This window comes from Lissotriton vulgaris, chromosome 8 (genome assembly GCF_964263255.1).
Source record: "Lissotriton vulgaris chromosome 8, aLisVul1.2, whole genome shotgun sequence".
Taxonomy (NCBI): Eukaryota; Metazoa; Chordata; class Amphibia; order Caudata; family Salamandridae; genus Lissotriton; species Lissotriton vulgaris.
The window spans coordinates 206,771,244-206,784,747 of NC_141696.1; the positions used below are offsets into that span (position 1 = coordinate 206,771,244).

General features: G+C 43.4%; 1 protein-coding gene across 1 annotated transcript in view; it reads left to right on the forward strand.

The window, feature by feature from the left end:
* The first annotated feature begins 469 nt into the window (after positions 1-469).
* The window catches only part of LOC147696880 (N-acetylated-alpha-linked acidic dipeptidase 2-like), a 443,587-nt gene continuing 430,552 nt past the window's right edge, over positions 470-13,504 (forward strand). The window contains exons 1-3 of the mRNA XM_086936082.1: positions 470-600; positions 3,929-4,021; positions 12,685-12,802. Coding sequence (XP_086792208.1) covers positions 528-600; positions 3,929-4,021; positions 12,685-12,802 — 284 coding nt within the window. The 5' untranslated portion in view covers positions 470-527. The remainder of the gene's footprint in view (positions 601-3,928; positions 4,022-12,684; positions 12,803-13,504) is intronic.

Consider the following 13,504-nt stretch of genomic DNA (forward strand, 5'->3'; position numbering starts at 1 on the left):
TTGTTTCGAACTCGGGAGTTTCGGTATGCCAGTTGTAATGAAGGGTGGGGTTGCTGAAAGTGAGTGCCTGGAGTCCCTCCGAGGGTGAAGATTGGGGGGGGGTGCTCCCCATTATTGAGTATTGTGAATGACAATGCCTTTTTTTATATTTTGGTTTTTGAAACATAAATAAAACGCTTTGTTCACACTGCCAATAGCTTTTTTTTTTTTTTTCAGTTTAAGAAGTTTTTATTTTGTTTAAATAAAGTTCAATACAAAGGTAATGCAATAGTACATTAGAACCAAGATACACATTTGAGGCAAAGAAAAAACTATAAACTAGCGTAAATGCGAGACTTATTGCATTGCAAATGCTTGTATTTCATTCACTACCACCACTGGCCCAGCAGATGGCGGCGGAGAGCTCACTTTTACCTGAAAAAACCTATATTAAGCTGCAGTCAGGACTCCCGAACCATTCTAACAACCTTTTGTGCTTGTGCAGGGACGCCGGAGCTGGTGAGGACGGGGACTGCAGCACCGTACAAATGGCTTGCAGCAACACCCGCCGCGTCACCGTAATAGAAGCCGTGGCCTGTTTCCTCATGGGCGTCCTCATCGGTAAGTTAACTTCGCTGCTGTTTGCGTTTTCTTTATCCGCCGCATGGTATAACTACATCCCAAAAACATGTCCAGTTTCGGAAAAGACTGAACGGGTGCACAATTATGCTTTGGGAAATGTTAATACTCTCTCTGGTTGAAATATTTTAGATGTCACTTACAGTCACTATCGTATCGAAGTGCTCGTTGCACAGATGCACTCGTCCTGCATCCCCCTCCAGCAGGCGCTTTGTGTGTTCTTGCACACACTGGCTGCACCTGTTCGATCGCTGCATTGAGGCTTCGCTCTCTCACAGCACAGGCGTCTAAAGCAAGCAGTTTATCTCCTGGGCGTTTTTAACCCGCTCTTCAGCGGCAGGACTAGAACTGGGAGCTAAAACTCGTTTTAAACTGGTCCCACTCCCAATGTGTTCCCAAACCGGTTTCAGACATTGGCTTTGGTACAGTATTACTTTGAATGCTGGGATTTTGTGAGGCGTTGAAAGAGAACTGGAAGTCCTAGAATTACGGAGCTGCTGGCGAGCACACCAGGAAATGGCTACAGGTGTAAGGTTGCAAAAAGAGAGAAGTGAGAAAAATAAAATACATCCACTCGTTGAACCATGGCACATCGTGTGAGGCAAACGCAAATGAATCCTTTTTAGGATTCCCTCTGGAATCGTTCAACAGAGCAAAGGTTCCCTTTTTCATTTCCTCATTTTCATCTTGTTCTTTATTTCCATTATTCTTCGTTCTATCTAACCTCCTTTCCATTCTGCTTTCTTTCCTTCTATAGTTTTCCTTCTCTGCATTTTGTTTCTTCCATCTTTCCACTCTCTCATTCCATTTGTCTCTCACTTATTTTTCTTTGCACCTTTTGTCCTCCTCTCTCTTTGTCGGATCTTAATTGGTTCCTTTGCCAGCCATTAACCTCCACCCCACACCTGTTTCATAGTATATTGTTTCTTAAGGTTTTATTTATTTTCTTCTGTCTTAAGACCTACGAGTCATAGATCAACGTTTAAACTTTTCTGATCCCTCCATTGGCCCCCCCTGAAGCTGGTTCAGCTGGTGCCTCTCTACTGCCTTGAGTTACAAGATGACTCCATATCACCAACTCCACGGTGATCCAGTCTCAGTTTTTTAATTTCAGTAATTTTTTATTGAAAAAAATATATATTTACATGGAGCATTACATATACATGGGTGGAAGAAGAGAAAAAGAAGGGAAAGAAAAGAGAAACGCCCGGGGCGGGGGGGGGAGGGAGGGGGGATCCGTTTCAGTCTGATTGGCAATAGTCCAACCGCCAGTCGTTCACGCTCTTCCTTGTCGTTTGATTACTCCGTCCCCCCATCTTGCATTGATTGTCACTCTTTGATCCCCAGCCCCGACCGTGGGAAGGAAAGAGAGAGAGAGTGCGATGCCCACAGGTCGCATTCTGAGCAGCAGCTCGGAGGCATCGTCAGCAGGCGTCGTCGGTGAGACCAGTGTTGCGGTGCAGGGGTGCGGCCTTGCAGCGGTGACATCTGCCCAAGACAGAAGCAGCCACTGCAGGCTAACACAGCAAAGTGGCAGTTCCTTCTCACAGCTTCTCCAGCTCTTCTTCTTTGCAGTCTTCTTGGTCCAAAAAGAGTTCTAAAGTTCAGGGGTCTGGGTCCCAATATTTATATTCCAAAATCCGTTGATTTGTTAGGTAGAGAGTGTCTGTGTCCAGCCAGAACCAGTTCTGCCTTCTCTGGTGTGGCTTCCCGGCGGGAGGTGGAGACGGAATTGTCAGAGGCAGACCAGGCCTTTTGAGGAAATCTCCCCCCACTACCCCAAATGCAGCTTAGGTCAATTCAGCCCTTTCCTGATCCACCTAGACTATGTGGAGCCACTCCTGCTCCCCAGCCTTCTGTCATCCATTACCCAGACAGGCAATCCACATTCCAGCAGAGGCACACAGGATGACTGAGCAAGAAAACACCTACTTTCTACAAGTGGTATTTACAAACGCAGAATGTAAAAATCACCTCCACTAAACGATGCATCTTTAGATTCTGAGTTCAGGCATACTAAACTTTATTTTCCTACTTAATTCCCCAGACCAGTTATGTTTATAAGATGTTATAAAGAAACTCCCCATTTGTCCTACTGGCCAATTTTGTCCTATTGGGAATAGGTAGCCATGCATTAGTGAAAAACGAAATTGGCCATAATTAACTATCAGGGCATGCCACACACATCAGGGCATGTCCTAACTTTCACATACACTACACCCTGCCCTCAGTGGTAACTTGGGCCTACCTTAGGGGTTGCTGACATGTAATAAAGAGAAGGTTAGGGACTGGCAAGTGTGTGCACTGGCCAAGTCGACATGGCAGTTACAAACTGCGCCCAGACTCTGCATTGGTAGGTCTGAATTACCTTTTCAGGGCTATTCATGTGGTTGGCACAATCAGTGCTGCAGGCCCACTAGTAGCATTTAACTTACAGGCCCTGGCACACTCAGTGCACTTTACTAGGGACTAACAAGTAAATCAAATATCCAATCATGGAACTGCCAATCTATAACACAATTTACCACAGGAGCACTTGCACTTTACAACTGCTCAGCTGTGAGAAAATTGCGCAGAAACACTACACCAGCAAAAACAGAGTCAAAACCCGGAGGCCAGACAGCAAAAACTCAGGGGAAACACGCCAAAAGATGCCAAGTCTAACAGCCCCCTACCTGGATCCCCGGTAATTCCAATGGTACGGCGACGCTAGTTCTCGAGTCTTACCTTTGATTTACAGGAGGAGACAATGCTCTGGTTGCAAATTCCAGGGGTAAGGGGAGTGGGATGGAAGGATGCTATGGCTCGTCTACTCAACATCAACACTGCAGCAAGCATTCACACCAGTCTAATGAATGGCACCGGAAGGTGCAATACCTAAAAACAAACAAATATTATGGCTTTAGCCTAGTATTAACTCTATCTCTTAAGTTCTTACCTCACTAAGCGTTTTAAATCTCAACCAACCGTTAGTTTTGTTGTTGTTTTGTTTTCATTTACATTGTCCGTAGAGGCTCCTTTATCAAACTTTTCAAAACGGTAGTGAGTATGATTTCAGCATCAAACTCACAAGTAAATTTGGACGGGGTTAGCTTCACCGTAGTCCTCTCTGGCAGAGTCCTGCCAAAATGATGTACAAGTTGAACAAAAACGTTGGTTACCTTTGTTCGCAGCAAGATGTTGGGACTGGGCTCAGTGCATAGTAAAATCAAGTTTGTTAATCCGTCTCCCCTTTTCTTAGTTCAGTAATTTTTATTGAAAAAAGACATATATACAAGGTACAGAGTTTCTTGTTCTTTTTTCCATCCAGGTGCAAGACTAATGCGAGACGATCCTAGCAGTGAGGTAAAAGTCGGCGGATCAAGGGAGCTGGAAAGAAAGAGTCCTGAAAGCTGGAAAACAGGTATGTGGCAGGCGAAGAGGTAAAGTGAAGGGGTATGGACGGTCTTTAAATATGCCTGTTTTAGAATGTTCATAAAGTTCACACTCTAATTGTTTCTAACAAGGAAAATATGCAGATAATTAACTTGATGTGTCTGCCTTCTAGAAGGTGCTTTTGAATGTTCACAAATGTCCAGTTCTAATTGCTTATAGCAAGGAACAGGTGCAGTTTAATAATTTGATTAGGCTGTCTTCTAGAAAGTCCTGTGCGAAAGTATAGCGTAGCAATAATTCACGCTAGGGAGCTAAGGATGTAGGTACATATAGAATTATTTATTTTCTCTTTCAACATTTATAAGAAAAGTTTCAGGTGCTCATATAAGTGACAAGGTGCATAACGTGACACAAGTGAACATAGTGAAAGCGGAATGTCACACAACAAACAAGGTAAAAGACCACATACATATATACAATGAGGTGGATATATTTCCTTGGATAGGTCGACGACGTTTCGATCTATATTATTTTAGATCATCATCAGGACTGGGGAGCTTCCTGAAATAAGTGATTTATTTCTACGCTGCATAAGGGGTCCATTTAATGATGTGATCCCGGAAGCGAGGCACTCGGACCCCCTGCGCAGCAGGCTACAAGCCGTGATTAACTCCTGGCGAGTAAGTGATAAGAAGTCGAACCCCCCCCCTTGCAACAGCCGACAAGTCCAGACTAACTCCTGGCATGCAGTTGGCCAATTGATGTTGTTACGGTTCTCAGATCATTAAATGGACCCCTTATGCAGCGTAGAAATAAATCACTTATTTCAGGAAGCTCCCCAGTCCTGATGATGATCTAAAATAATATAGATCGAAACGTCGTCGACCTATCCAAGGAAATATATCCGCCTCATTGTATATATGTATGTGGTCTTTTACCTTGTTTGTTGTGTGACATTCCGCTTTCACTATGTTCACTTGTGTCACGTTATGCACCTTGTCACTTATATGAGCACCTGAAACTTTTCTTATAAATCTTGAAAGAGAAAATAAATAATTCTATATGTACCTACATCCTTAGCTCCCTAGCGTGAATTATTGCTACGCTATACTTTCGCACAGGACCTTATTAGGCCACCCTTGAACCATTGTTTTTTCAATATAAACTCTACTACCCCAGGTTCGCCTTACGGGGTACCCTTGTTCTTTAGAAATAGTCTTCTAGAAAGTGTCATAGAATAGTCACAAAGGTCACATTCTAATTGCTTATCGCATGGAACCGTGCAGGGGATTTATTTAATGAGGGCTGGCTTACTGTAGGTTCACTTTGAGGTCATCTATGCCAGTTGCTTGATGCTTAATATGGAAAATCTTTTTGATGTTTACGTGGGGCCTGAAACCTGACCTTGCATACGTATGGTAAAACATTTGTAAAAGCTATTAAGCCTTTTCAAACAAACCAGGGAACACCATCTGCAACTAGCTATTACCAACAGCATATAATATGGTCAAAAGTCAGGGCACAAGAAGTATGTTCATTCATAAGTGTTGGGAGGAATGATATGAGTCATGCTGGTATATTCTGGTAGTCAAGAGAAGTGAGCTGTGGCAGGAATCCTGACAGAACGTGTTTCCATTGAAAGAATTTACTTGCGGGGCAAAATAAGCTCCAAGACAATGTTATTGTTAATATATGCTAACCTCCTTAGCAGTGAGATAAATTCACCCCTTGCAATTTCTTTACAGTGCAAGGCATCAAGACCCCTCCCTCGCCACCCTTTTTTCTTTTTTTTTGCGGGTATGTCCCTTGGTCATCAGTAGCCTGTTTAATGAGTTATCCATCTTTACAATACTGTTGAGTCACTTTTGCATTTACATCATCTGGTTTGTGGATGAGCCTAGTGGGTATTATATGCTATGTGATTAAAATTTAATTATTCTTCCTTTATGTATACAGCGATATATTTCAAACTAGCCAGGACATTGGCAAGTTATTTGGTCATGGCTGTTGCAAAAGCTTCTGTTTTTGCAAATTTTCGAAATAAATGATGACCTTCCCAAATATCACTGCAGATAGCACTGCAGAGTGGAAACCCTGATAAGCAGGTCAGAATTAACCTGCAGTAGAAAGTGACCAAATTATCACTGACTGTGCCTAGTACTCTCAAGCTTGAGCTGGTTGCAAACAATTCCCAATGAATTTACCACCTATTCTGAACCAGTGGACACTGTTTGTAAATGAAGAAATCTTAAAAATGAGAAAGTTATCTTGCAATCTTTGTCACTCAGATTGTCTTTCCTCTTCCCCGCACTTCCCCCTTTGACAAGTCAGACGTGCAGGAGCCCTCTGACGCATTAGTGCTCATGTGCATCAGACAGCTCCTGTGCATCTGACGCCATGGCAGAGGGATTCCCTTTACCCCTAAGAGCCTTGGGAGCTGGGGAAGAGCTTACCCAGCTCCTGAGGCCCCCCCCCCCCTGGTTTCCCTGAAATGACAATCCGTGAGCACCTTGTGCTGACGTCATTTCAGTGAAACTGGAACTGGAATGAGCCAAGAGGCTCATTTCAGTTTCCCTTTCTACGTGCTCAGAGGGCTATCTCAGGCAACCGAAGATATAGGTGGACGGCAGAGGTATCATTGGAAAGGAGAGAATCTCCCATTTCCAAAGGTACCCCTCCCCAGTGGATCCCTCTTTTTAAAAAATAAAATAAAAAAAACGTTATTGATCAAATCAAATAGACAGGTTACATTTGCCGTAAATCAAAGCACCATATACAAAAGACACAATGAGGGTTACAATTAGCACACAACACCAGAGAGCAGTAGCTTGGCAGGTGTGTCTTGGCCTTGACTAGATGATGATTATGGCAATTTACAGGGAGCTCACAAACTATAGAAGAAAAGATGGGGCCAGCCGAAAAGGAGAAGGGGCAGGAAAAAGGCAAATTACTGACCGTCACCACTGGCCGCCACGGGCAGAGAGCCAGTGGGGAGCACAGGAGAGGCAGCCGGAAGGTGCTGTGAAGTGTCTCCTGTCACAAGAGTAAAATAGTAATTCCAAATAGTTTGTTTAAAATTAGCTTCTTGGATTCTCTGCGAGGAAGTACATGTGGTTTACCTACACTTAACCACCCTCTTATTGGATTTAATAATTGCACTAGGAACACTAAACAATCCAGGGAGACCAATGTGACATACTTCAGCCAAGGTAAGGAGAGCCCATTATCTTGGCTAAGGCAGTTCACCTTTACTACTCTGTTAAAACTTGCCTCAGTCAGTGTTACTCCACACACTGACCCAAAGCAGGAGAGGTGCCAATTTGATGATTTCTAAAATATATTCTAAATTTAATTCTGCAAAATGAAATTAGCCTCAGAATGCAGGAGATTCATTACCCACATACAGATTCTGTTTTATTCTGTCTGTATGGATTTGGCTTAATGGTGTTCCCACACTCCTGGCCCATACGATGCCGTAGGAACACATTGCATTTTATAAACTTTAAGGTAGGGGGGAAATAGTAGGACTACCTTCGTTCTTGGCTCAATTAAACAGAGAGCCTGCCACTCTTCCAAGTATCAGACGAGCGTGTTTACTTGTGGCTGCCAGGTATTGCCTGAGGCACACACCAAGCCCAAATAGCAAAAGGTTCTGTACTGCGCTAAGTTGTTGTTCATTCAGTTTTAGAGTGCCAGTTTTTTTTTGACCAGGGCCACGAGCCATTATGCAGGATTTCCCAAAATTAGTTTTCATTTCAAGGGTTCTCATGAATGACACAAAAGATTCTACTAAGGTACGCAGAGCACGGGGTGTCCAACCCAACAAAACTGCATCATTGGCATATAATAGTGCTGGGACAGAAGAGTTGGCAATTTCTGCCACATCCCTGGTAGGATTCGATAGATGGGTGTTCAATCATTAGGATGAAAAGCTGGGGTGCCGACACACACCCCTGGCTTACCCACTGACTAATGAAAAAGGCTTCAGAGCGTTCCCTTGACTGTCCTTTTCGTACCCTTGCACCTAAATACTCAAGGAAACTGTGTAAAAAGTTGATTAAAAGGACTTGTACCCCTAATTTGATTAACATCGCTCACAATCTACTCCAATTTACATAATTAAAAGTGGTTGACAAGTCCATAAAGGCCAGGTACAGTGGGCAACGCTCATTGATAGTGTATTTACTTACTATCTAGTGTAAATTCAAGCACTGCTACACTGTACCTAGCCCTGGGCGAAGCCCATACTGGCAAGGGGATAGAATGTTATTGTCAGTGCCCCATGACTGCAATCGAGTGAAGATAACTCTCCCCATAACTTTTACAAACTAGGAAGTTTGGCCTATAGCATTTAGGCAACACTCTGTCACTCTTCTTGACGATCGGCATGATCGTAGAAAGGGACCAAGATTCAGGGGATCTTGTAAAAACAAAGAATTATTAAATAAATTCATAAGTAAGTGGCGCCATAGATCCAAATTACATTTACAAAGATCCATGGGGCTCCCGTCTGGCCCAGCACCTGCACTAAATCGGATTGCATACTTTACTTCCTGTACAGTGACTTGAAGGTGGTTGGAGTGGGCAAGATGCTGTTGCAGTATACCTTCACACTCTATCCGTCTCCATTTGGTATACATGGGAAAATGCTTAACCCATTCCTGGACTGAGATATTGCATATTAGGAGTTGGTTAGGCGAAGCGTCTTGCTGCTGAAGCCTATTCACTGTTTCCGAAGAAACCTTGCTGCAATTCTGGGAGGATTGATTGAAGGATTTCCCAATAGTTTTGATACAAAGAATGTTTCCTCTCCTTGATGGCCAATTTATAGACCTGTCTGGACTCCCTGATGACCTTGGCATCCCTAGGAATCCAAGCCAATGCCTTTCTCAGACGACAATTTGCTTCTAAACAATTCACATCAAACCCTCGTGGCTGCTCTAAAACGGGTTTGAAAGAAAAAATGTCATGGTGTCACCCAGTTGTTGATATCGAAAAAACATCTCATCCCCTGAATAATCGCCTAGACGCCCCTAGAAAAATCTGCACATTCTTTTTGTGAGGGAAGTGGTCCATTCATTTATAACAGAGCTATAGTAATATTCTACCAAGAGTCTAGCAGACCTCATAACATGAGCCACTCATGATATGTTATGTTCGGTTACTTTAGTGTGCTATGGTGCACAAATCACCTGTCACCGAGGACAAATATAGTAGCAAACAAAGAACTGAGATTAAAACTGATCAGTCTTTAATAAATGTTCTTAATTTAGTATAGTCCTTGCACATGCAAGTATGGCAAGGCAGCGTATTACAAAAGGTGGGAGCCAGGTGTGAAAAAGATCTGCCACTACACCTTGACCTATGAATGTGGAGGATAGTAAGTAGTGCTTTGTCTTTAGATCGCAGGTTCCCCACTGGGTGATAGCTTTTAAGGCTCTGCTGTAAGTAGCCAGGCCCTTTCTTAAAAGTCAAACCAATTTTGAATACAATTCTCTTTCTGGTCGGCAGCCAGTGAAGCTATTTCAAAAGTGGAGTATCCGCTGGTCTTGAGAGAAGATAAGAAATAAGCTGTGCTGTTGTGTTTTGCACGACCTGCACTTTGACAGCATTGTCTCATTTACCGAAGTCAAACCTGCTACCAATAAGAGCGGCAACTGGTTTTCTTTCTAGCTTCTAGCGGAAGAAAAGGGAGTGCTTTCCACAGCAGCTGCATCCTGTGGAGGCAGGTACCTCTTTTGAGTGTTATCAGCATAATACAGATTTTCAAGGCTGAAGGATTTAATGAGCGAGCAAGTGGGGCCACATATATATTGAACAGAGTGGGGCTCAGACAGGAGCCCTGGGGAATCCCTTGTCAATCATCATTGTTCTAGTCCAGACCTAAAAGTCCCCAGCGAGATGACTTGAGATTGATTTCCCCAAAAGTCTTGATGCCACTCTAACGCTGTTCAATAGATCCCTATTTCATTTAGCCTTTGTGATAATCTAGCATGCAACAGAGTGTTGATGAGCCGTGGTCGGGTATAAGAGCACAAGCATAGATGGAGTGTTGACATCCAAAGAACATCCTATGGAGTTCAACATTGCTACCAAGGCTGTCTCCGTGCTGTGCTCAGGTCTGAACCAAGACTGAGATGGTCCAAGATCTTATTTACAGAGATGTGCTGGTAATTTGCAATAACTAAAGAGTCCATGTTGGCCTATTTTTTTTTTGAATAGACATAATCTGAGCAGATTTCCAGCCAAGCTGCATTTTCGCTGGTGTAATTTACTTAGGGAGAACCACCAACATCTTGGGTGGGCATGGGTCCAAAGGAGAGCCAGATTTAGCTTTTTCTAATACAATTAAACATAGCCTTGATTAATTATACTGTAGGAAAGGGGTTACTAGTAGAGAGGGGTAAAACCCTACCCAAACTGCAGCAACCCCAATTCTTGTCTAGGTGAAACACAAACCCACCCCAAATTAGCCTGTGCTTAACCCTCTTGTTGTTTTGCTCAAAAGCAGCCAAGCTTAACTTTGAGGCAATGTGTAAAGAGTGTATGCAGTACAAACAGTAATAAGGTGAAAACACTACACAAGAAAAATCCCATACCAATTCTGTAAAATAGAGTAACAAGTAATACATTATTTGACGCCAAAACAACAAAAATCCAATTAGTAGGACTGGAGATATGCTATTTTAAAGATTTAGGTAAAAGTACTTCTTAAAACCAACTGTGGTTATCTAGTCACCCCGGACCAGGTCAAAGTCATAAGTTTGGGCTGACTGTGACGGAGCATGAGCCAGGTACAGAGACTAAGTTAGGTCTGCTGAGCAAAGTACAGTAGTTCCTGGCTGCAGAGAATTGCGAGATCATGTTTCAAGGATTTGTTGTGCATAAGCGGTTCCTAAGAAGTTGCGATACGAGGTCCTGCGTCAGGGATGTGTCATGCAGTGGCAGTTCCAATGCGGAGATGCAAGTAGATGCATTGTGCTGTGTCGGTATTTTCTAAGTGACCACAGCTGGGCTGGCACAGCACCTTCAGGCCCACTTCCAAGGCTCCAGGATTGGGGTGGCACCACTTGGGGAGCAAGACTCACAGCAGGTAGAGTCCAGGTGCCGGGTTCAAGGAGGTTGGAGCCTTTTCTCTCCCTGAGGTTCTGAACAGGAGGTAGGCCAACTAGACCCTTGAGTCACTCTGGTGGTTCTGGGTTCAAGATGCAGATCCAGTCCTTCTCACTAGGGCAGCACAGCAGTCCTCCTTTCACAGGATAGGAGGGGTACCTAGGATTTGGGTCTGGGGGTCCAATATTTACACATGGTGCCAACTTTGCAGTAGGAGAACGTTCTGGAGGTTTCCACCCCTTCAGATGAGTTTGGGATTTCTTGCTGCCCTGCCCTGGCCCCAAGCTTGCCTGGGGACACAAAAAAAGAAGTATGAAACCCTTTCTGAGTGTGCTGAGGCAAAGCCTTTCGATGTGCATGGGTGGTAGGTGGCTGATCCTCCCGTCTATCAAAGCAGAGCTGTCCCACCCTGCCAACAACTATTCCCCTTTGTCTCACTGTCTGGAAGTTGTACACAAAGACCAATTGCTAGTTACACCTAGTCATATGACTCACAATACAGGCTGCAGGCACCAAATGGTTTGGACAAGAAAATGGCAACTTTCTAAAAGTGGCATTTTCAGAATTGTGACTTAAAATCTGACTTTACCATTAATGAGGGTTTTAAATTGCAATCCTTTAGACACCAAACTTGACATTCCCACTTATTAAATGTGATAAAGTAACCCAGTGTTATCCTACGGGAAGGGTAGGCCTTGCAATAGTGAAAACCAAATTAAAGAGTTTTTTGCTACTAGAACTTAAAAAAGCATGTGCAACTTTTAAATAAACTGCACCATGCTCTATGGGCAATATAGAGCCTACTATAGGGATGGCTTATACCTTAAAAAGGTAGGTTTTGGCCTGGCAAAAGATTTATTTTGCCAGGTCAAAATTGCAGTTTAAACTTCACACACAGACTGCAATGTCAGGACTGAGTCATGTTTGACAGACTACTTAAGTAGGTAGCACAATTCATGTTACAGACTCACTAGTAGCATGCCTCAGGTACATGTGTTAACCCTTTACTTGGAACTTGTTATGTAAATTTAATGCGCCAATTGAGTGTAAGTCAATGTTACCATGTTTTAGGAAGTGAGCACACACACTTTAGCACTGGTTGGGAGTGATAAAGTGCAGAGTCTTTAGGCCATCAAAAACGCGATCAGCAAAAATGAAGGAGCAAGGCAAACAAACTGGGGAAAGACGGCCCTATGGCTTACAGGACTTCCATGTACTTTGAGTATGGAAACATTTCCAATAAATGTTTGTCTTCCGTGTAAAGAATTATCATTGGTTTCTTCTACAACCCTCCTTTCTTGATTTACTTAAGTTGAATACGCGTACATTTTTAAAAATTGTATTTTAAAATGCGTCAATGTTGTTTGACTCTACCCATTCACCCTCAGACATAACTATCTTAAGAATAGAATGGCTTTCTATAGTTTTCTTTTGGCCAACTCATTAACAAATGACCCTCCATGTGCAAGAAACCAAACAAGTGGAAGTGGTACAGTGCATGTTGGAGATGTAATGTTTATAGTTCGATCTGCTGGGATCCCCCTTCTAATGTTTCTGTTCATTGACTGATGTTTCCAGGTGTATTGTCAGGATCCAGTCGATCTAAAAGAGAGATACAAACCTTTGAAAACCAGAGTAACAAGAGAGAGCAATTAGTGTCCGAAATGAAGGCAGAAAATATCAGAATGTTCTTACGGTAAGTCTCCTCAAATACTTTTGCTTGTTGAGTTACTAGCTGTAAATGTATCTGTCCTATTAAAGCAGTTGAAATATTCTCCACGAGGGTTTACCTTTTTTATTGCTACTAGACACAGGTGACAGTAGGGTGTCATAAATAAATACCACACTACTCCAAAGAATTGTGTTGTGTTATATCAAACATATTTATAGGGTGGGCAGTATGCCATTGTTGTGGTCTTGTAGTGTCAATGGGGTTTCAACCTTGTTTTGAGGATTCCATGGTACACCAGAGCTTGGTTTGTGAGTTGTAATCGAAAGAGCCAGTGTGGAAGTATTTGGTTTTCTTAACCCCTTACGTGCTCCCGTTGGCTGTTGGCCGACGGGAGCACTACCTCCCTAGTGCTGCCGTCGGCCAACGTTGTTGGATGGGGCCAACAAAGGTTGGGACTAGATGCCTATGTGCTAATTGGATGCACTCTCTGATCCTCAGGTGTACTGTTGATTTAAGGATATTGTTATATAACTTGTTGCCCAGCACCACCAGATTACCCATATTGGGCGATACCAGGGAGACTGGAAGCATGGGAGACAGATTGTTGTCCTGGTGCGGCAATTCTCGCCCTAAGGACTGCATTATGTAGCCCCCAGTGCCCGGACCCTCACTATGATTCGCTGATGGCGGTGGTGCGCCAAGCCGTCATCAGCAGTCCACTGCCAC